The following is a 22147-nucleotide window of genomic DNA, read 5'->3' as shown; positions in this document are numbered from 1 at the left end:
TATCTTATTCTGTTATATAGTGTAAGGTATGGATCTGATTTAAAGTTTTTTTTCAAATGACCATCCACTTGTCCCAATACCATTCATTGCAAAGTCTAACTTTTCCCCCAGTGATTTGAGATGCCACCTTTATCATATATCAGATTTTCATATGTATTTAGAACTCTTTTGGTTTTTATGTTCTTTTTGATTGATCTTTATGTTACTCATTCACTGATACCACACTGTTTTAATTACATAGACGTTATGTTTTTATATTTGGTAGGGCTAACTTTCCTCCTCAGCTGTTCTTCTTTTTCTGGGTTTTGCTAAGTATTCTTGATTGTTTATTTTTACATAAACTTTAGATTCAACCTTTGTAGCTCTGGAAGAAAATTATTGGTATTTTTATTGGGGAGAATTGAAATCTTTGTGATATTAATATAGAGTCATCTTTTCCAAGAACTTGTGATATCGTTCCACTTATTCATGTCTACTTTTTTTTTTTTTTGGTCTTTTAAGAGTGCTTTTTGAAAGCTTTTTATTATAGAAAATTCAAACGTACACAGAAATAAAAAGAATAATATAATGAACCCCATGTACTATTACCCAGCTTCAACAATGAACAACATTTTTAATAGCTGGAGTTCTTGACTTACAGGCAGGGTCCACTTCTTGACTCCATATTTATCTGACTTCAAAAGGGCAGTAGTGCTCTGGTGACTGTCACTCAAAGAGGAGTTTCTAGGTGAAGTGCAATGGTTATTACATTCATATAGTTTCTGAGAAAAAATTTTAAAGGTAAAGAGTTATGTTGATCTTTGAAATGTTCCAGATAGCAATTAACTAATGTTTTAGAGAGTAATTTAAAACAAAAGTAAACCCTGTTCCCTATCAAAGCATATTTGAAATTAAAAATCATAATTACAAATTTAGAATGAACATATGTCAAAGATTTAATTTAATTCATTAGGTAGTGAGGCAGCCAGTAAGATGGTAAAACTGGTTCTAAGTATTTGAGAAACTTGAGTTTGTATAGTCCTTTCTTTAAAAAAAAAAAAAAGAATGTTAGAACAAGATTGCTGGGTTAGAAACAAAACTGGTTAACGTCCTATAGGTAACCTTTGGGTTATCTTTTCTATTAGACGGAAATCATTTGCATAGCTATTGGACACAAGCCTACAGATTAATATGTAACTTGACAGAGTCTGGGTCCTTTAATTAATAATAAGTAATTCAGTCATTTATTCACCTAGAAAATTAAATAATTCTTTGGTGGACATGTTAAAGTCAGCACATCTGGGTCTGTGTGTCAAATCTGGCCTGGCACTTGCTTTTATAAAATGCTTTTGAAACACAGCCACACTCACTGTCTATGGCTGCTTTTGCACCATAATGGCAGAGTTGAGTAGTTGCAGCAGAGACTACTGGCCCACATAGCCTAGAATACTTACTTTTTGGCCCTTTACAGAAAAGTTTGCCAACTACTATATTAAACAGTGCTTCAGGATGATATTGAAAGGACATGTTGCCACTACCTAAGCCTTCCAGGATTGCGGTAGTTTTTCTTAAGAACCCAAATGAACATTAGGATGACAAAATCTGGTCTCTGCCTGGTATTTCTGTACCTAACGAACCTCTTATTGCTCCCCCTCTTCTGTATTTTTACTTTATCCATGTATATCTTTCTCTTCGGTGTTGCTACCTTTCTATTCTAGTTGTCTCTGTATCTTTTCCTGTAGTTCTGTCTTGTCCTCCTGCTCTGTATTTCACTTTTTTCCTCCTCCTTAAACTGACTCTAATATGGAATGTGAATATATTTAAATATTGTACTGGTAAAATGTTACATTCCCTACTCTTAATTTTTTATTTTAAGCCCTTTTAAAAAAATTTTTTTTTAGTTTATTTATTTATTTATTTTTGGCCGCGTTGGGTCTTCATTGCTGTGCACGGGCTTTCTCTAGTTATGGCAAGCAGGGGCTACTCTTTGTTGTGATGCATGGGCTTCTCATTGCGGTGGTTTCTCTTGTTGTGGAGCATGGGCTCTAGGCAGTCGGGCTTCTGTAGTTGTGGCACACAGGCTCTAGAGCACAGGCTCAGTAGTTGTGGTACACGAGCTTAGTTGCTCTGCGGCATGTGGGATCTTCCCGGACCTGGGCTCAAACCCGTGTCCCCTGCATTGGCAGGTGGATTCTTAACCACTGCGCCGCCAGGGAAGTCCCTTAATTTTTAATTTAGGTCAATTTAAACTGTTAAGTGCTTGTCTTAAGATAAACCCAGAATATAAAACAGTTTGAGCTATCAAAAATTTTATTTGTTCTATTAATCTCTTTTCTGTCACTTACCTCTCCTCCCACCCCCAGTTGTAGCTTTCAGTTGAAGAAAAGTTCCCTATTCTGTTATAATTAAGCGAAAGGATTTGGGGGGGAGGGGCATGGAGATAAGACTTTCTTAGTTCTAAACTTTATGTTTTAGAATATTTCTAAAACATTTTTTTCATGTATAGTTTTATGTAGGAAACCTTGAACAAAACAAAGTAATTGGGGAGCTGCAGAACGGTTAACTTTTTAGTTCACACTTACTAAATATTGGTAGTTGGATGTTTGATGATACAGTCTGAATACAGTAAATAAAATTGCAGAACTAGAGCCCTGCTCAGTAAATATCCTATTTACCTTTTCCTAAGTCTAAACATATATTTTTCTATTTAGAAAAGGTTACATTTTGTTTAGATATTTAAAGTAATACCTTTCTATTCTCATATCCTGTATGACATCAGAAGTAGTGCTCAATTAAAAAAATGTTTTATCCCTTGATAAATAATGTATTTTCATCTTCAAGATAAAGCAAAAGGAGAGAAAGAACAATACTGACACTTTATACGAAGTTGTTTGCTTGGAAAGTGAATCAGAGAGAGAGAGGAGGAAAACTACAGCCAGTCCCTCAATTCGCCTGCCACAGTCCGGATCTCAGAGTTCAATGATACCTTCTCCTCCAGAAGACGATGAAGAGGAAGGTAAATTGTAGGGAGAGCTTAATTTCTGTTTTGGGGTGGCAGACCATACAGACCTTTACAGTTTTATCAGGGAATTGATAAAGTGACATAGTATTTTGAATTCTTTTAAAAGGACTGTGGGAGATTAAAAAGTGATTAACATAGGACTTTCTTTAAGGTAATTGTAACCAAGTTAGAAAAAAATGAGATTTATAATTAGTGCTTTTTTAAATAATCAGTCTGCTAGCTTAGTGTATTAATATAGCACATTTTTAGAGCAAATTTGACACAGCTTCCACCTCAATAAATGTTCCCATCTCAACTGATTTATACATTATTGGATTTTCACACTGATAAATATTAGGAATCAACCAGTTCTTTATTTTTTCCTCTTTTTTTTTTTATGGTTATATCTGTAAACTATTCTATCAATCTGTGTTAAAAGATGCAGTATACAAGTGAGATATGAAGGGAAGGAACACAGGAAAAGTGAAAGTTTGGGAGGCATTTTCCAATTTATAATTTTGTACCAGAGCTTTATTTTTAAGGGCAAAAGCAAGCTGATTATGAGAGGTCATATGAGGCATGTATCTATGTGAGCTTCACAAGAAGTGTTTTAGAAAATTCGTAGACGAGAATTCATTTCTCATTGTGGAGTATGTGGTGGAGCACCATGAATAGTTTTTTAGCTGGAACTTTTAAAGTGCAAGGAGAATTCAGGGATAAAGGGGCTGGTTTGGGCACTTCTGGCTAAGAAATTACATTAACAAAAGCATGGAGGTGGCAGGAATGTCTGATTGGGTTAAAAGAAATACATATCCATGATTATATGTCCTTTTTTCAAGTTTAGAGCAAGCTCTTACTTTCCACTTTCTGTTGTTCCCTGTAACTTCTACTTTTTCTGTGACTAATCAGCTTAGGATCATTTATTAGTAATATTGATGGCCACCAGTTACTAGATGCTTAATATGTGGTAGACAGGTACTTTGTTTATAAAAATACTTTGTTTATATAGTCCTCACAAATATCCTGAAAAATAGGACTTATTTTGAATATACTTATTTTGAGCATAAGGAAATAGAATCTCAGAAAAGTGAATTTGCCCAAGGTCACAACAGCTGGAAATTGGCAGGGAGGATTTTAATCCAGGTCTGTGAGTTAATAGTCTGAGCTCTATTCTGTCACCATCTCTGGGCATTTAGTTCACATAAAGCATTTTGAAGTGCAAAGAAAGCACATATGTTGTTTTGTGAAGTCAGAGATACAATTTATAGTCTCCCTGCAGAGGCGATTTAAGTCATGTTTTAAGGCTGGGAAAGGTGAAATTGTTCCCACTGTTTGAGATTGTCTACTGTATAACTGGTTCTGGAGACTTTCCGTTTCCCTTCTAGGTCAACACTGCTTAAGATGCAGAGCAAATAAAAGTTTATAGAACTTTCCTCCCCTTAAACTCAGGAATTTAAAAAAACACCCAAAATTGAGAAAGACACTCTATTTATTATGAAACCAGAGACTGCTCAAATCTCCATACTATAGATGTTAAAGGATATCTACCAGTTACAAAGAAATTTGGGCCCAACTAATAGATAACATCAGGATTGAGATGTAGTTCTAATCTCTAGCAGGCACGGATTTTTAATGTAATTGGGGGGGTTCAGAAGGCCTCTACTGACAGCTCTTAACTGGGGAGAGATAAGGACTAACAGCAGTCAGCAGCCCATGGGAGAATCAGGCAACACTAGAACACAGCTCTGTAAAGGAAGAGAGCGTGTCCTTTTCTGCCCCACATTATTTCCCTGGTGTGTAACCCAATTCCTGGTATATAATAGATGCTCAGTAAATATTGGCAGGATGAGTAACCCTCCTGGGGTCCATTTCCATAGTGAAAAGTTAATGACAGGAGAACTGGGACTGAAGAAGACTTCAGCCATGCCATCTTTTAATTCTCTCTAATGGAGTATACAAACAAGGGAAACTGGTCCTGTTGTGATGTTTGCTTCATGGAAAGAAATGGCTGTAATCCTCTAAAGAGGCTCCTTTATCCATAGGACATTTGTGCTCACAGGGCCAGAAGCCAGCAGTTATAAATGGGAGGTGTTCAGAAAACGTTCTGAACACATCCAGACAGTAAAAGAGAATTTTGTAAGATAGGTCTTCCTAATCTCTTTAAAGGAATTATCTCTTGTAAATTTTAGTACATTTTTTAGTAGCTGCCGTCCCCCAAAGACGTTGTGTTATATTGACATTTTTAATGAGTAGAGAATTACTTGAGGCATATAGAAAGTAGGGCCAATTCTGGCAAAATAATGAAGCAGGGGAAGTTTATCTTAGTGCACTGGAGCCTTTCTCTTTTCCTTATCTATCTGCAGAGGTCTCACGTATATTCAGTCTGTCCTCTGCCATAACTCAGCTATGAAAACTGCTGATAATGTTCAAGGCATTATAATGTAAATAAGTTTAATAATAAGTATCCTGGATTTCTGAGCCTTTAAAATCAGTGCTCTCAGATATGCCATCTCTAAAGGGATGCCAATTCATGATGTAATCATCAGAGGTGTAAAGATCAAAACTTTTTAAGGCAGGTTAAACCAAAAAATCTAGATACAGCATTGGTTGAGGACACATGGAAACAAGTACTGTTGTACCCAACTAGTGCAAATATCAATTGGTAAAACCATTTTGGAAGGCAGTTTGTCAGTAAGTTTCAAAATCCTTAAAAGCATGCATTTTTTAACCCAGGGAGTTCTCTTCTGGGCATATACCCAATAAAAGCAATGAGATATGTTCATCCTGATACTATTTGTAGCAAAAAGTTGAAAACTCACCAAGTATCCAACAAAAGAAGATTATTAAGTAAGTCTTAGTTCATATTTTCCCCCCACTTTCATTACACTTTTCAATTTGTCTCACATGCCTTTATCATTGCCACTTTTTTCACTGTCTTTATGTCTTATAATCTTTGACTTCGTATTCAAATTTACATTTCCTAATTATTTGAACTAAATTTGAAATGATTCATTTTGGTCCTTTTTTAAATATTTTTGTGCTTTCTATTATAAATTATGTCATTGTAGAAAATTTAGAAAGTCATAAAAACATAAAGGAGGAAAAAAAAATCATAACTCCATCACTCAGTGTTAATGTTTTGGTATAGTTCATTCCAGACTATTTTCTATTTTTTAACATAGATTATAATGAAGATTTAGCTCTTATGTTTATTTTACGTGGTATTTTGTGAGATCATTATGTAAACAAGTGTCAACACAAATTTACATTGTAAACATGTATCATAATTTATTCTGACATTCTCTGCTTTCCTATTTTTGTAGCTTATGCTTAGGTGGTTTGTAATTTTAACTGTTATACATAAGACTGCGATATATTTTCATGTATAAAGCTGTTTGCTTTGGAATAGGTGAGAGAACATACATTTTGAGTCCTATCATTTTATAATTATATGGCTCTTTTCTGCAGTTGACATAATATAGACCTATATGAAAAGCAAAAGAGAATTAAAGAGATTACAACAACATTCCACCTAGGACCATTTTTATTTTCCTTGTACTTATAACTATATACTAAAAGAGAGAAATTATGATACTATGCTCCCAGTAAAATCTTTCAAATTTGACTGTTATGTTTCCAGGTCATTCTTCTGGCTAGCATAGCCACCTCTGTTATCCTTTTTTGTGTGTTTTGTTTATTAAAGATAACGATGAACCTCTCTTGAGTGGATCTGGTGATGTATCCAAAGAATGTGCAGAGAAAATTCTTGAAACATGGGGAGAACTGCTGTCTAAATGGTAAGTTGTAATAGAATAGTTCTCCTTTTCACCTGTAATTCTTATTTTATGGGTATGGAATTTTACCTAACATTATTGAATTTTGGAGCCAATAATAAAAACCTAAGTATGAGGTTCACATTCTAGAATCTCTGTTTTTAGAGGTTTATAAGGGTAGTAGTGAAGATCTGAAATCAACTTTCAAAATATCAGAAACCTAATAAATTCACATTGCTGCAGAAAATATTTATTCAAACATGGAAAGCATGGGGAGAATAAATAAGGAAAGAAGTCATTTGTATTAAAGTGGTTAGGAACCACTGACTGGTTAAGATAATACACAGTAGTTAAGACTATACACAATAATCAGGGAGGTTTAGAAGATGCTCACACAATGCATAGAGCCATGGTAAGAGACTCCAGGTGGGATTTTTCCTTATCTGTGTTATATGCCTCAAGTGACAGAGCAGCATGTTATAAACATGGTATATATTAATTGCTCTACCAATTACTTTTCCTACTAACGCTTGTAAAATTCAGGAATTTCTCATCCGCTCAAAAGATGGTTTGAGAACAACATTAAACACTATCCTCTAGGCTGTCTAAAGAGAGTACATTACCTTCAGGTATTTATTAATGGTATCAGAGACACGCTGGTAAATCAAGTTGGTGAGACATTTATGTAGTTTCCTTTCCCCATTGTGTAGGATGTCTGTATATGCTGAAAAGAGCTGAACTTGAAAGTGATCTGAGTAGTTTTCTATTTCTGACTTTCTGGTTATTAGGGTTGTCTGTTAGCTCCCCATGGACCTGTTACTTTGGAGTCTGATTTTTCTCTGAAGTTTTAACTGTTGAAACCTTCGCTCTATTCTTAGTAAAACCGTGTCTCAGCATTAAAAAAAACTTCATGCCCTTAAGGGATGGGACTACAAATGGGCATCATCTGCTTCTAGCACTCTCACAGTGCTTTACACTTCTGGTGAAACACTCTCCACATTGGGAAATGTCAAATGTGTACAGGAGGAAAATGCAAACCAAAGCATGGTTTGTCTTTACACAAGTGGTTTTAATAAATGAACTCTGCAAAAGCCCCCCAGGGGAATAGTTTTCATTTATTTTTGATATTCCTTTAGCAATCAGGAGACAAACCTGCTGATGCTCTCATCACAATATATTTTCAGTTCAGTGATTTTGGAGTGTTTGGACTGCTGCTGGCAGGACTTTCATCTGTATAAAAAGGTTTCTGCTCTAAAATAGAAATGTAATTGAGTCTTGACATGGTTATATAATAGCGTATTTTAAATTATTTATATATAGCATCTAGGTTTTATAAAATGAACTCACCAACATTTTATACAATTGCTTGGAATTTGTTTTGTTATCAAGCTTTGTTTATTCATTTTGTTATTCATTTGATTAAATGATATCCTTATCTTACTCCTTCAAATATATATATATATTTTTTTAATTTTTTTATTTATTATTTATTTATTATTTTTTATTTTTGGCTGTGTTGGGTCTTCGTTTCTGTGTGAGAGCTTTCTCCAGTTGCGGCGAGTGGGGGCCACTCTTCATTGCGGTGCGCGGGCCTCTCACTATCGCGGCCTCTCTTGTTGTGGAGCAGAGGCTCCAGACGCTCAGGCTCAGTAGTTGTGGCTCACGGGCCCAGTTGCTCTGCGGCATGTGGGATCTTCCCAGACCAGGGCTCGAACCCGTGGTCCCTGCATTGGCAGGCAGATTCTCAACCACTGCGCCACCAGGGAAGCCCCAACTCCTTCAAATATATTAACTAAGGTTCCATCTGTCTCAACTGTCTTTCAGGTTGTTTAAAACTGTTTTTGCTGGTTTCAGTCATGTCTTTAGAAATAATAATACAGTTTCTCTTCTTCAATTCATTTTGTCATTATTTTTTTCATCATTATTATATGTGTTCTGTAATAGGAACCATCACAATATCATGGAGTTTTAGAGCTTGGTAGACCTGGCTTCAAATCCTACCTCTCCTATTTCTAAGCTGTGTGATGTTGGGCAGGTCACTTAACTCTTTTGAGTCTGTTTCTTCATTTACAAAATACAAGTCTGTAGAACCACCACTCAGGATTATTCTAGATTAAAAATAATTGATGTTGTAATGGTAGTAATCATAGTAAGAAGTAATAGATTTACCACGTATCTGGTGCTGTGCTAAGTTATGTGCTCTATTTCAACTATAACAACCTTATAAAATAGTATCCATTTTTATAGATGAGGAAACTGGCTTAGAGATTAAGTCAGCAATTCTAGTTAGTAAACAGCACCCAGAATTTTTAACACAGTCAAGTCTGATCCCAAAGCTGGTTTATTTAACTCTACATTAGATTTTAGTGGCAGTAATTGTAATAAATATACCTTTGCGCTCTAATTCTCCACGTTCATTTTGATATGAATTTTAGTCAATAAGAGAACTAATGTCAGTAATAAAATAGTATGCTGAGTTAGCTAGTTATTATTATCAGTGACATAAAATTATTCTGAAAATAATTTTATCAATATAAATCAAGCTAGGGTTATCAAATAATCCTAGGGTTAGGTTTATTTTTTTTGTAAAGAGCTAAGTATAAATGTTTTAGGCTTTGTGGTCAATAGTCTCTGTTGCAACTACTCAACTCTGCTGTTGCAGTGTGAAAGCAGCCATAGACAGTACATAAAGAAATAAAAATGGCTGTTTCAATAAGAGTTGATTTACAGAAACACATGGTGAGCCAGATTTGTCCCACAGGCCAAAGTGTACCAATCCTTGAATTAGGTAATAGGACTACTTTTGTCCTTTCTGCTCCCACCTGTTCAACTTGTATATAGGTTTTTTTTTTCCTAAGCAAAGCCAAAACTATACTGAATTATCTATAGCTCTTATATTAGGGTGCTAGCATAACAGAATTAACCTATTTTAAATGTACTGCACATTATTGTGCTAGTATTCTGGGAGAATTTTGAGAAAAGTCTCAGACCTTTTTGTATTTTGATAGTGGTCATTTTGTACCAGTAACTTCTGTTTAAATCTGATAGTCACAGGAATTCCTCCGTGTCAGGATCCTGCTTTATGTGTCAGTAGCGGTGGCTTTCAAATCACAAAGCAGGTATGACGTAACATATAGCGCATTCATTGGCCTTAGAGTTTGAGGCTACCTCAGTCTTGTAATCAACTTCCCTGAACTTCTTTCTGCATCTGTAGAACTGGAGATACTACCACATACCTCAGATGGTTGTTGTAAGCAGCAAATAAAATTATATACAAAAGCACTTTGTAAACTAATACCAACATTTCAAGATTTTTTTAATAACTTAATGCTATGTTTCCTTTATTTATTGTTTGTTTATTTATTTGGTTGCACCGTGTCTTAGTTGCGGCTCTCGGGCTCCTTAGTTGTGGCATGCGAACTCTTAGTTGCGGCATGCATGTGGGATCTAGTTCCCTGACTAGCGATCAAACCCTGGGCCCCTGCATTGGGAGCTCGGAGTCTTAACCACTGCGCCAACTGGGAAGTCCCTCAAGATGTTTTATTTCCTCCCAAAAAAAGTATTTTAGGGAATTCCCTGGCGGTCCAGTGGTTAGGACTCTGTGCTTCCACTGCAGTGGGGGCATGGGTTTGATCCCTGGTCTTGGAACTGAGATCCCACATGCCACACAGCACGTCCCCCCAAAAAAAGTTGTTTTATTTCCCCCATTTTGTAGATGAGATAAATGAAGCTCAAGGACTTTAATGACTTGTTTTGATGTTATAATAGTACAGTAGAAACTTTCTTATCCACCATAGTTACTCAAAAAAGTTACTGGAAGTAAGGTGTCATAAAAACTGCTGAAATCATATATCTTTATATTTATTCTAACTTGGAACAAATGTATATTTAAATGTAAAACGTAAAAATACACAGTTCACTTATCAATTTTGATGCAGAGTCGAGCTCTTGTCTTTGGCTATGTGTCAAATGATTGGAATTTTGCTTTGTTTTTCATATACAAACTGCAACCATAAAGCTGTGGTTTCCAGTTTTGCTTTTTATCAAAAAAAAAAAAAAAAGTAGAGTAATAATTTAAAGATACTTTAAGAAGCAGTCTGACTTCAGAATTCTTTCCTCCACTCAATCTTTTACAGTTATATTGGCCACATCTAGTTCAATGGCTTTTTTAAAAAAAATATATTACCTTTATTAAGTCTTTGTATATCATTTAGTTTAGCTTTCATAAAAATAACACTCTTTTAGAGAAGCTATCTTTTATGCACTTATGGATTATGGCTTTATTTTTAGGCATCTTAACTTGAGCGTGAGGCCAAAGCAGTTGTCATCCTTAGTAAGAAGCGGTGTTCCTGAAGCTCTTCGAGGAGAAGTCTGGCAGCTGCTAGCAGGTTGTCACAACAATGACCACCTGGTAGAAAAATACCGAATTCTCATCACAAAGGTAAGGGGATGATAATTCAGCTTCAGCATTAGTTCTTTTAGAAATTTATTATAAAAAGATCATTGTGGCTACTTGATTTCTAAGAATTTTGTATAATCTGATGTAAGAGTAGAACTTTCATACTTCTGTCCCAGAGTTATTGCTAGTGTTGGCACAAAGGAGAAGGCATAGGTTTTCTTCCTTCCTTTTCACCTCAGAGGCAAAAGATGGCCTCTACCCTTTGTGTATCTGAATCTCTTTTGACCATAATTTCATTCTTAGTCAGGTCAGTTGTGCTATGCCATGTGTAAAAACTTTCCTTTGTTTATTTTATTCCTTTTCACACTTCACAGAAATGTGCTCTTTGTAGATAAGGCCTAGTCCTAGTTTTTACAATTGGAAGAACATGGTTCTTTTATCTTAAACCATATTCCCTTTTAGTCCTTTCCTCTAAAGTGAAGAATTCTATTTTTTATAGTATCCCCTTCTCAAGTTCATGAATTGCTCAAGGTTTTTGCAAGTGAAGCAACGAAATTATTCCTTGTACAAGTATACAAGAATTTAAACTAATTTTTGCAAGGTCAGGCTGTGCTTTGTGCCTTTTGCAGGACCCATGGTACTGGTTATAAGTTTTGTTTTTGTCTTCTAAAATTCTTCAAGTTTTTATCTTTAGGAAGCAGTTTCTCCAATGGTATACAAATCCCAAACCTGAATTACGAATGAATTTCTCAGAACCCCCAGTAATATATGAGAATTTTTCAATGTGACAAAAGGTGGGACTTCTTTTAAAAATATATTAAAACCTTATGAGGTGAATAGTATCTCTATAAAACTATAATTTAAAAAAAAGAAAAACCTTATAGGTAAGGACAACATTTGAACATGAAATCAGATCTTTCCTCAGCAGAAGTATGACTTCTTTTTTAACACCTTTATTAGAGTATAATTGCTTTAGAATGGTGTGTTAGTTTCTGCTTTATAACAGTGAATCAGCTATACATATACATATATCCCCATATCTCCTCCCTCTTGCATCTGCCTCCCACCCTCCCTATCCCACCCTCTAAGTGGAGAAAAATGACTTTTATTTGCTCAAAATATTAGTGTTTCTATTCATCATCTTGTTTCCAGACAGATGTATTTTCCCTCAGGAACTAATATTCTGTTTCCCTTCATTATGTTGATGTTATTGTTTAACCAGCTGTATTGAGTGCCTATTACAACCACAGTGTTGGAGCTAGGAGGTCAAACACAAAAGCAATTAACATAAATCATGTGATAGTCTGGAAAAGCACAGTGGGAACCATCAGAAGGAGTGATTAATTCAGCCTGGGGGAATAGGAGAGTCTTTATCAGAAATATGATGTTTAAGATGGGTTCCAGAAAAGATCTCCCCAGGCATGGAAGAATGGCAGAGCGTTGTACTCATAGTATCATTGGAGACATGGAAGAATGAGGTTATGCAACATGTATGGCTAGCAAAAGTACACTTAGTTGATTTTTTTCTTTTATTGGCAAATGCTATTTTGGATATGTAATTATAACATTTTGAAGTCCTTTGAAATATTTGGCCAAAAATTATTTCTTAAATATTTTTGGTGTGGCTACTCATAGAGATAATTTAAAGACATGAAGTATTCTGTTTTTCTGGTTCCATGAAAATGATGATATCTGTTTCTCGAATAGGAACCTGGTAGTTATTATTGTAATTGACATTTTAAAAATTTGCTCTGAATTTTTTTGAGAGGAGAAACTACTTTAAACTTTTTAAAATTTATTTTTACAGCAAGCTGTAATTTACATAGGCTAAAATACACAACTTTAAAGTGTACAGCTCAATTACATATTTATACACTGCTCTGATCATTACCAAAAGGAAGAATATATCCATCACCCCAAAAAGTTATTATTGTCCCTTTCTAATCATAACCACTCCTACGCCACCCCTGAAAAACCAATACAGTAAGTCCCCTACATACGAACCTTCAAGTTGCGAACTTTCAAAGATGCAAACACGTTTGCATGTCCAGTCATGTAAGTTAGTTCACATATCTGGCGTACATTGTCATGCGGTGCATCGTGTACAAGTGGTTGTGCTTTTGTGTTCTTTACTGTACAGTACTGTATAGAGTACAGTAGTACAGAATCTTTATTTCAAGCCCAGGATGTCCAGAAGCCAGCATGAAAGCAGTGGTGATGTAGCTGGTACTACTGTACTTTTCAAGGTACTGTACTATAAGGTTAAAAATGTTTTCTTTATTTTTTGTTTTTATTTGTTTTTTATGTATTGTTTGTGTGAAAAGTATTATAAACCTATTACAGTACAGTACTATATAGCCTATTGTGTTAGTTGGGTACCTAGGCTAACTTTGTTGGACTTGGGAACAGATTGGACTTACGAAAGCGCTCTCAGAACAGAACTCGTTCATATGTAGGGGACTTACTGTATTCTGACTTCTCTTTCCCTAGATTAGTTTTGATTGTTCTTGAACTTCATTTACAAACAATCATACAGTCATGCAGCATGTACTCGTTTGTATTTGACTTCTTTTGCTCATCCATTTTGGGAGTGTATCAGTAGTTCATTTTTTATTTGTTTTCGTTTTTTTAATTGCTGAGAATATTCCATTGTATGAATAAATCACACTTTAAAAAAATCTGTTCTGCTATTATAGATGTTTGTGGCTTTTTTTTTTTTCTCCCTGTTTTAGCTTTTATAAAGCTGCTGTGAACATTCTTGTCTATATTGATAGCAGGTGCTATGGTCTGAATGTGTCCCTTAAAATTCATGTTGAAACCTAACCACTATACCAAGGTGATAGTAATGAAGCAGGGCCTTTGGGAGGTGATTAGGCCATGAGGGCAGAACCCTCATGCTTGGGTTAGCACCATTATAAAAGAGTCTCGGGAAAGATCCCTCCCCACCTTCCACCATGTGAGGATACAACTAGAAGTCGGCACTGTGCAGCCCAGAAGAGGGCCTTCACCAGAGCCCAACTGTGCGGCACTCTGATCTTACACTTCTAGCCTCCAGAATTGTGAGCAATAAAATTCTGCTGTTTATAAGCCATCCAGTCTATGGTGTTTTGTTATAGAAACCCAGGCAGACTAAGACAGTGCAGTCTTTTATTCAGTTATTCTTCTATTGGTAGGCATTTATTTTGTTTCCAGTTTTTAGCCTCTAAATAGTGTTTACTAAACAACCTTACACATGTTCTAAATCTTTGACTTTTATTGAATAGTCTCAGTAGTGTGATTGTTGGATCAAAGGGTAATATGTTTTTTAAACTTGTTATTTAATTTTTGTATTTAATTTACTTATGTCCAGATTGCCTCTCTGAAAGGCTATGACAGTTCACAGTTCCACCAGCAATGTAGGAAAGTACCTATTAACACATATCCCAAACAGTATTAGTTATCACTGTAATTTTTGCTGTCAGTGGATGTAAGTGATGCCAGTATGTATTTAGTTTGCAGTTCCCTGACTACAAATAAATCTGAGCGATTTGCTCTTCCATGAATTATCTCTTTATATTCTTTGTATATTTTTCTTTTTTTTTTTTAAATAAATTTATTTATTTATTTTTGGCTGTGTTGGGTCTTAGTTTCTGTGCGAGGGCTTTCTCCAGTTGCGGCGAGCGGGGGCCACTCTTCATCGCGGTGCGCGGGCCTCTCACTGTCGTGGCCTCTCCCATTGCAGAGCACAGGCTCCAGATGCGCAGGCTCAGTAGTTGTGGCTCACGGGCCTAGCCGCTCCGCGGCATGTGGGATCTTCCCGGACCGGGGCACGAACCCGTGTCCCCTGCATTGGCAGGCGGATTCCTAACCACTGTGCCACCAGGGAAGCCCCAAGTATATTTTTCTGTTAACTTTAAGATGTCAGTTTCTAAGTACTTTATATAATTATATTCTTTGTAGCTTCATTATAAATATCTTTCTAGAATTTTAGATTTATATTAACTTTATGGTTTCACGCCATACGAAACACTTTCAGTTTTTATGTAGAAAATTGCATCTTGGTTAAGGTCTCTCCTACCTCTAGATTTTGTAAATATACTTTCCAACGTTTCCTTGTGAGATTTTTATTGTACGTGTTATATTTTTACGTCTTTAATCCATCTGGAATTTATTTTTGTACATGGCATATGATAGCAGTCCAATTTTACTTTCTCCCAGATGGATAACCAGTTGTGCTACTTCTATTTTCCTACTGAGTAGAACTGCCATCTTTGTTATATCTTAAATTCTCATATATGCTGGGATTGATTTCTAGCTTGTTCTATTTATTTATTTTTGTGTATTCCTATACCAATACTGTTTTGGTTAAAGAGGCTTTGAGTTATGTTCTAATATCCGGTAAAGCAAGTCTTTTTTTCACTGTTTCCTGTTTCATATTTTTCTTATCTATTTTTGCATATTTAATCTTCCATATAAACTTTAAAGTCATTTTCTCCAGTCTCACCATTATCCTGTAAGGTTATATAAGGATTCTAGTTTGAATTACATTTAATTTACACATTAATTTAGGTTATAATATCTTTACATCTGAGAATATGGTATGCCTTTCCACTTGTCAAGGTCTTATTTTATGTCTGTTAAAGACTTCAGAGTTGCCTTCATATATGTCTTGTTCCTCTTTTGTTAAATTTATTCCTAAGAATTATCTTAGAGTGTTCTCACTATAGCAAATGGAATATTTTTTTTTCTGATTTCCATTTCTAAATAACTAATTGCTACAACAGAGAATAGGCATTAATTTTTTCTAATTCTCTATCCATCTACCTCTTGATATTTTGATTAATCCTCCTAATTTTATACTAGCATCTTTTAAGATTTTCAGGTATATGATAATATCAGCAGCAAAAACAGTTTCACTTCTTTTTTCACTGTTTATGCAGGCTACTAAATTTTCTTGTTTTTGTTTTTATATTTGATAGAAGCTTTAAGACAGTGTTTAATGATGGTGGTGATAACTAGCATCCCTATTGAGTTCCTGATTTTAATTAAAATGGTCTTAGTTTTTCAGACTTCTGGAAAGCATGCTATTCAATTGTGGGGTTTTTTTGGTAATACTTTTTATTTTATTTAAGTGATTTTATTCTATCTCAGGCTTTGATTTTTTTTATTAGGAATGTCTGCTGAAATTTTATGAAGGACTTTTTCAGCACTTAATAGTGAATATGATTTTCTTTAACTTGTTGATGGGGTAGATACGTTATCAGCCTATGATAGACTTCTTGATATTGAACTACCCTTGGCTTCATGGAATAAATTTCTGCAGACCAAATACTCCTGGATTTTTAGTTTTATGTTCTTTCTGGTCTTTGACAGAGGGTTCCTCAATCCTAGTCTCTAGTTAGAACTTGTCAGGCACAGGGGAAAGAAACCCTAATAAGTAATCCACAGGGACTCCTACGGGCTCTCTTACTCCCATCTGTAAGACCTATAGCTATTTGGGTCTGGTAAATCAAATAAATTGGAGTTGAGAATGGAGGGAAAAGAGGGCGCTTTCTGGTCTCCAGCTTCCAGAATCATCCTCTGATCCTTCTTTCTTTTGGTTATTTTTCACCTTTTGTATCAGTGACTGTTTATTTATTTTGCTTAGTACCAAAAATTTACATCAGAATGGCTTCCTTAACAGATTCTTTTAATAAATAAAAGAATAATGAAATAGCAGCGTGTTCTGATGTTTCTCTTTCCTTCCATCCAGTCAGCCTTGTGTTTTCTGAAACCTATTTGCATTGTTTCGCTAGTGATTTTAGTGGCAAACCTCAGTGGTAAGAGTCTTTTGCCATGAATTTCAAGTTTTTATCCAGAGCCAGATAATCGATATTTACATTTCTGATTGTCCAAGGGAAGCCCTGGAGGCCCAGCCACATTTTACCAGTCTGGAAAAATAATTTAAATATCTAATTATAACTTCATTATTATGCAGATTGTTTTGTTTTAATTAAAAATCTCTTCCTGGTCAATTTGGTAATAGTCAAGGATTCAATAATATTTAATCATAAGAACTTCCTGTGGATACTAAACAAAAAGGGGATCAAGTTAGCAAAAAGAGCACTGGCCATGAAGTTAGGAAGTGTCTGGGTACTAGTTTCAGCTCTGCCACTGGCTTACATGAACTCAGATGAGGTTCTGACTATTTCCTTTTCTCTGCTGAAATGAGGTTGCTGAAGTAAATGGTTGAGCTTCCTTTAAGTTTCCTTTAAGCTTTAACATTCTGGAAAAATGAAATGGAATGTTTGAGTCCTGCCCCCAAAACAGCCTGTGATTCTACTGTTTCACAACTCAGTACTCTTGCTATCTGATTCTGTAAGAAAACAGATTGCCAGTGGACTTCTAGAACTTTATTGTCTGCTCCCCTATAGCAGTTGCCATAGTAGGTCAGCTATAGACTGAATGTTCTTGTCTCCCCAAAATTCATATGTTGAAACCCTAACACCACCCCTACCCCCAACAATGTGATGGTGTTTGGAGGTGGGACCTTTGAGAGGAGATTCAAGATTCAAGGGGCCTCTCAAGAGGGTAGAACCCTCATGAATGGGCTTAATATCCTTATAAAAAAAGACCATAGAAAGCTCCCTTGCCCCTTCTGCCATGTGAGGACACAGTGTAAGATGACTGTGGATTCTTACCAGACACCGAATTGCCAACACCTTGATCTTGGACTTCCCAGTCTCCGGAACTATGAGAAATAAATTTGTTGTTTATAGGCAATTCAGTCTATGGTATTTTTGTTATAGCATTCCTAATGGACTGAGATACTATTCCTTTAAATTGTTATTTGTGAAAATAATTCTTAAGTCCCTATATCCCATCTTTGTAAATTCATGTACCCTCTGATGAGTTTCTGTAAGTCATATCTGTCCAGGCAGTTTTCAAGTTCTTTCCGAATTCTAAGACTATAAAAACATAATTAGGTTTGGTCATATTAAAATTGCTGATATTTGACAATGTTTGATTTACAAATAGGCAATTTCACATGCACCAACCTAATAATTATGGGTGAATTAAACTGTTAGCATACTAGGATTTTACTTGAAAGGTCTTCCCATCCAAAAACAAATGCCTGTTGTTTTATTAGGTATTTGTTGTTTAGTCAATCAGAAATACCTTTGAAAGCCTGCTTTGTGCCGGCCGTGTGTTAAGGTCTTATGGATATGCCCATGAATAAAATGTACCTGTTCTCTGGTTTGGAGGAATCTACAGTCTAATGAGGGAAATAGGCAATTAACTAACCATTTGGAATAAAGTTGCATGAGGGTTATAGAAAAGAAGATACATATTGTTGTGCAGCAAATGACAAGGACTTCTCATCTAAGGGTTCAAAAAGTTCTCTTGTTCAGAATTATCCAGGGAGGGGGATTGTGGTGGTAGGATAGGGGGGCATGTGTGCATGGCATGTGTGGTGTTAAAAGTCAAAGGGAAAAGCATGTTCTCAAGGGTGATAAAGAGCTTGGCAATTTCAGAGTGTGAAAGTAGGTAAAGCCAGAGAAGGCAGGTAGGAGCCAGATCTTAGAAAGCTTAAATAAGGCATATTTAATATCTCAGGCAATAGGAAGTCATTTTAAGTAGGCAAATCATATATTCAGGTTTGGGAGGCAGTATGCAAAGTGATTTAGTGTGTCCATCTAAAGGTAGATTGTCTTGATTCAAATCCTAGTTTTGTATTCAGGCCATTGACATTGGGCAATTTAGCATTAAGCTTTTTGTTTCCTATGTGTAAAATGGGATAATAATAATATCTTATTTGTAGAGTTGTTAGAATAACTTAGATAATGCATGAAAACACTTAGTACAATTCATAGCCCCTGGTAAGTATAAATTAACCGCTTAGTTATTGTTATTATTTATATTATCATTGAGTTAGAATGGAGTAAGATTAATTGCAGCAAAACCTGTTAGTAATTCAGGCAAGAGATAATTGTCACTTGGTTTGTTATTGTTATTATTTGTATTATTGAGTTAGAATGGAATACGATAAATTGCAGCAAAACCTGTTAGTAATTCATGCAGGAGATAGTTGTCACTTGGTTTGTTTTAGTGGCAGAAGGGATAGAGAAAGAGATACTTCTTGAGAGAAATTTCAGAGGTAGAATCCTTGGCACTTGGTGATTGAATGAATGTGCAAGATGAGGGAGAGGGAGGAATTAAATTGGGTTTGGAATGACATCTATATAAATACACCCACATCAGCTGAACTAAAATAATATGTTGATTAAATAAATTAACAATTTAAAGCTCATTTTTACTAAATAATAAGTGATAGATAATGCCCAGAAGTGAATCTTATGAATTTCAAGCACTGAGATTGATCCTTTTCCATCTATAGTAGATAAACTGCTGAGGAGGTTGGGAGAAGAATAAATGTAATTTGAACAATCTTTTCTCTTTTTCGTTTGATGTTTCCTTTCTCTTTCTGCCATTTTTCATTTTTAGTTCTGTGATTTGGTTATTTTAATTTTTTAGTGTTAGGTTGAGCCATATAGAAGTTGCCATTTTTGTAGATCAGAAAATATTTAACCAGAAATGAAATGGTTAAGTATTAACAATTTCACATGGTTCATCTAGTTATATTCTCATCCTGTAAAAATTTTTAACTGGGGCTGTAGGTGTCTGTTTTGAATTAAATTGAGTACCAAGGCCATCTGAAGGAATGTTGCAGTGATGGCATGAGGACAAGAGGAGCTAAGCCCCATGAAGTAGGTGACTTAACCTGGCATCATCTATTCAGTGTGGCTCTGGGAGGGCATCATATGGCCAGGTTTTTTGTTAGCTTTACCAAAAGGGACATGTTATATATTACTTTGGCTTTTTTTTTTTTTAACCTGATTGTAGAAATAGCACATAGAAATTAGCAAATTCACAAAACATAGAAAACCATAAAGAAGAAAATTAAAAATCACTTGTAATCCCACTATCCAGTGAAAAGTAGAATTGATTTTTAATGTATTTTCTTCCAGTCATATATACAGAAATACTCTTTTATTTAAAAAGAAATCATGTGACTGCATTATTTTAAAGGGGAAATGTATGTATAGATTTTTGTGAGGACATAGATTTATTGCTCCCCCTTGTCATTAGTAATTTGTCTCCTCTGGAGAAAATGGTTTCCTTTAATCCAAAACAAAACATTTAACTTTTGACTGATTATTTTTTTTTAATTCCTAGTATGAATATTTTGATTATAGCTCCTAGAGTGGTTTTACTAAAATAGAAACAAAATGGAAAGAACTACTATTGTACTAATGGTATTGTAACAGTTTGTGCCTTTTGTTGCATTTTTATAACATTTTTAATTCTTTAAAATTATCAGTTAATGTAATACCTGTTTTTATCAGTGTAACTGTCTAGTTTCATACATGAGAAACCTGAGATGGAATAAGAATAAGTTACATGCCCAAATTTACAAGTAGTTAAAAAAGCCTGGACTCTTGACTTTGGTGAATGGTTTTTCCATTTATTGAAATATAACAATCAGAAATCATTCTTTTTTTAATTCAATATTTATTAAGCACTCAAAACATGGAAGTCCAAAAATAAAGTCTATGTCAAATGTATAGAATAGTGAGTAACCTGGTTTGGCTGGAGGGCAAGGTATTTGGGGGTTTCGGTATAGTGAGATCAGACTGGAAAGGCAATAGGAGCCATTGAGTCTTCTTGAATAATGGAGTTCATAATAACCATAATGAAGCATGTGCTATTCGATATTTTAACGAGGCAGAAATGAATAGATTAGAAAAATGAACAAGACTAGAAGTCCAGACAATATTTAATGATAGCCTAAAGTATTAAAAACTAAAAGGAGGAAATGAATTTGAGAGCCATTATAGAAATAGATTCATAAGATGTGGTAACTAAGAATGGTATAGTAAGGGAGAGAGTGGTCAAGATGATTTCTGAGTTCATACCTGAGTACCTGGGAAAATGTGAGAAAAAAAGTAAAAGAGGCTTATTTGGTGGGAAAAAATGTATTTAATTTTGGTCACGCTGTGGTTGAAGTCTCTATAGGACATCCAGGTAGAAGATGTGTGACTAGCAGGCAAATTGTAGAAGGAAAGGGGAACTCAGGAGTGAAGTCAGGTTTTGAGACATAGGCAGAGAAATTATTTGTCTAGTGGGAATAATTAGTGCCATATCATCTTTCCTTCTTGCCTTACATATGTACAGCCTCAATGTATTTGAGGAATGCAGGGCAGCAAAGTATCGAAATAACTGTTGTTATTGCCCTTAGAACTGAGCAGTCACAGTAAGAGAGGGCACCTTAGGATTCAGAAGAGCCCCAGCCTCAAGCAATGCAATAGGACTGGCGGGAAAACACAGACTATTTAGGAAGGCTGTTTGAGGTTGTATGAGAAGAAAGTAAAGTTATATACCCGCTGTGTGCTAGGTATTGGTAAGCCTTTTGTATACACTATCTGCTTTATTTCTCACCAACGTCATGAAATAGGGAGTGTGATCCTCATTTTACAGATGATGAAACTGAGGCTAAGAGAGGCTAAGTAATATTAGAGCAAGGAAGCAAGGATTTGAGCCAGATGGGTGTACAGTGCCATGGGTCTTTTTGCTGTGCCGCACTTTGCCATCTTTTCCAATAAGACCTGTCAATTACAGCTATCAAGCTTATGCTCAGTAGGTTTTTTGAGTTCCTTGCCTTCGTGTAATAAGCACAGCGCTTCAGATCTTAAAATGTAATTGAGTGACCATTGCCTGCAATGAGAAAGCATGTGTGTGAAACAGATAAAAAATGAAAGTTGGATCACATAACATATATCTCCATCCAGGTGTGCAGACCTTCTGGAATGTTTACAAATGTCAACATTTGTTTATTTTATTTTACTCTACTGAGTTATGTGAAACTTAGAAGGATGAATTGAGAGAGCAAAGATACCTGGAGGAAAAGATACTAAAAATACATATTTCTAATTAACTAAAAATTGTCATAATTTGACACTCCCAATTAGCTGAAAA

At 35.3% G+C, this 22147-nt stretch overlaps 1 protein-coding gene across 5 annotated transcripts in view; it reads left to right on the top strand.

The window, feature by feature from the left end:
* Positions 1-22147, top strand: part of RABGAP1 (RAB GTPase activating protein 1) — a 159167-nt gene that overhangs the window by 68423 nt on the left and 68597 nt on the right. For all 5 annotated transcript variants that reach the window (XM_068552086.1, XM_068552084.1, XM_068552082.1 and 2 more), the window contains exons 11-13: positions 2821-2995; positions 6684-6777; positions 11044-11194. In XM_068552086.1, coding sequence (XP_068408187.1) covers positions 2821-2995; positions 6684-6777; positions 11044-11194 — 420 coding nt within the window. The remainder of the gene's footprint in view (positions 1-2820; positions 2996-6683; positions 6778-11043; positions 11195-22147) is intronic.

This window comes from Eschrichtius robustus, chromosome 10 (genome assembly GCF_028021215.1).
Source record: "Eschrichtius robustus isolate mEscRob2 chromosome 10, mEscRob2.pri, whole genome shotgun sequence".
In the NCBI taxonomy this organism is placed as follows: domain Eukaryota; kingdom Metazoa; phylum Chordata; class Mammalia; order Artiodactyla; family Eschrichtiidae; genus Eschrichtius; species Eschrichtius robustus.
Note: the sequence above shows the minus strand (reverse complement) of the source record. Positions and strands in the feature narration are given on the sequence as shown.